The following is a 1,686-nucleotide window of genomic DNA, read 5'->3' as shown; positions in this document are numbered from 1 at the left end:
GCTCACCCGCCTGCGCTCCCTCCTCCTTGGCCTCGGCCGCGGCCGCCTCGTCCCCGCTGGGCGCCTCTTCCGGCGGCCGCTCGGCCCCGTTCACGCCGCCGCCTCCTTCTCCTCCTCCTCCCTCGGTCGCTCCGGGTTCGGCCTCGGCCGCCGGTTCCTCCTGCGGCGGCTGCAGCTGCGGCGGCTCCGGGCCCGCGGGCTCGGCCGGGGCCGCCTCCTCTTCCTCCTCCTCCTCCTCCTCCTCCTCCCCGGGGGGGCCGGACTGGGCCGGGGTCGCCTCGGGGGCCGCGGCGGCCGCCTCGTCCTCGTCGGCCAGCAGCGCTTCCTCGTCCTCCTCCTCCTCTTCTTCCTCCTCCTCCTCCTCTTCCTCCTCTTCCTCCTCCTCCTCCCCTCCGTGGTGGTGCCGCCCGGCCGGGCCTCCCGCCGGCCCCGCTTCTCCTGCTCCTCCTCCTCCTCCGCAGGCCCCGGGCGCGGCGGCCGGGCCTCCCCCTCCTCCTCCTCCTCCTCCGCCGCCGCCTTCCTCAGGCCCCGCCGCCAACATCTCGGCGTCCAGGGCCTCCTGCAGCCGCTGCGCCAGCTCCACCTTCAGCCCGCGGGCGTCCAGCCCGCGCCGGCCCAGCTCGGCCCGCAGCTCGGTCACCTTCAGCCGCTTCACGTCCATGGCGGGTCCGGCGTGAGGGGAAGGGAAAGGGGGGGGAAAAGGGGAGGGAGGGGGTGAGGGAGGAGGGAGGGGGGGAAGCGGAAGCCGCGGGCGCGCTGAAGCGGCGGCGCGGAGGCCGGAGCGCGAGGCCGGGCCGGGCCTTCAGGGGAGGCCGCGCGGGGCGGGGACGGGGAGAGGGAGGGAGGGAAGGAAGAGGCGGAGCCCGCGGGGAGCTTCGAGGGGGGGAGGACGAGGCGCTCGGTTGTTTGTGAGGGGAGTGAAGGAGGGGAGGGGAGGGGAAGAGGCCCCGAGGGGGGCGCGGACGGAGCGCGGAGCGATCGCCGGGCCCGTCCCGCCGCCGCCGCCGCCGCCGCCTCAGCTGCGCCTGCGCCGCCCCCCCCTTCCTCCTCCTTCCTCCTCCTCCCTCCTCCTTCCCGCCCGCTCCGCGCGCGCGCCGCGCCGACGCTGCGCACGCGCACAGCCGCCGCGAGCCTGCGCGCGCCGCCGAAACCCCGCGAAAACCCCTCCTGCGCCTGCGCAGTTCCCATTTCTCCCCCCCCTTCTTCCCGCTTCCCCCCCCCTCAGCCCCACCTACGTGCGCAACGGTCGCCGCCAGTGTCCGCCTCGCCCCCCCGCTTTGAAAATCGGATTTTCTGATTGGTCAGAAAATCTGGTTCTGCCCGGCGACGTGGGGAAGCCGCGGGCTGATTGGTCGCGGCAGGGCGCGCAGAGCTCCCCTCGGTCGGTTTCCCGCCCGCCGCCATTTTGTTTCGGTACCCCGAAAGGGGGGGGGGAGGGAGGGAGAAGGAGGGTGGCTGGGAGAAAGTGACAGGAAAACGTTAAAAAATATATAAAATATATCAAATATATCAAATGTGTTTAGTTTTCAATCGGGAGCGGCCGCGGAAGAGGCGCTGAAAGGGCGACAGCGACGTATTTCCCTGAGGAAACGCGCGCGCCCCCCCGCGGCTCCTCACTCCCCTCACAGATTTACTTAATAAAATTTTACCACGCTCTCCTCACAGTTTCCTTTAAATGTCAACAAT

At 71.5% G+C, this 1,686-nt stretch overlaps 1 protein-coding gene across 1 annotated transcript; it reads right to left on the bottom strand.

The window, feature by feature from the left end:
- Positions 1–6: 6 nt before the first annotated feature.
- On the bottom strand, positions 7–1,058 carry HNRNPUL2 (heterogeneous nuclear ribonucleoprotein U like 2; the record flags this gene model as incomplete). The annotated part of the gene is made up of 1 exon (XM_027633542.1): positions 7–1,058. A coding segment is annotated over exon 1 (655 nt), but the record flags the coding sequence as incomplete, so codon positions are not given.
- Positions 1,059–1,686: the final 628 nt, after the last annotated feature.

This window comes from Corapipo altera, unplaced genomic scaffold, assembly GCF_003945725.1.
Source record: "Corapipo altera isolate COAL_440 unplaced genomic scaffold, ASM394572v1 60205, whole genome shotgun sequence".
Taxonomy (NCBI): domain Eukaryota; kingdom Metazoa; phylum Chordata; class Aves; order Passeriformes; family Pipridae; genus Corapipo; species Corapipo altera.
This window is presented reverse-complemented; position numbering and strand designations above follow the sequence as displayed.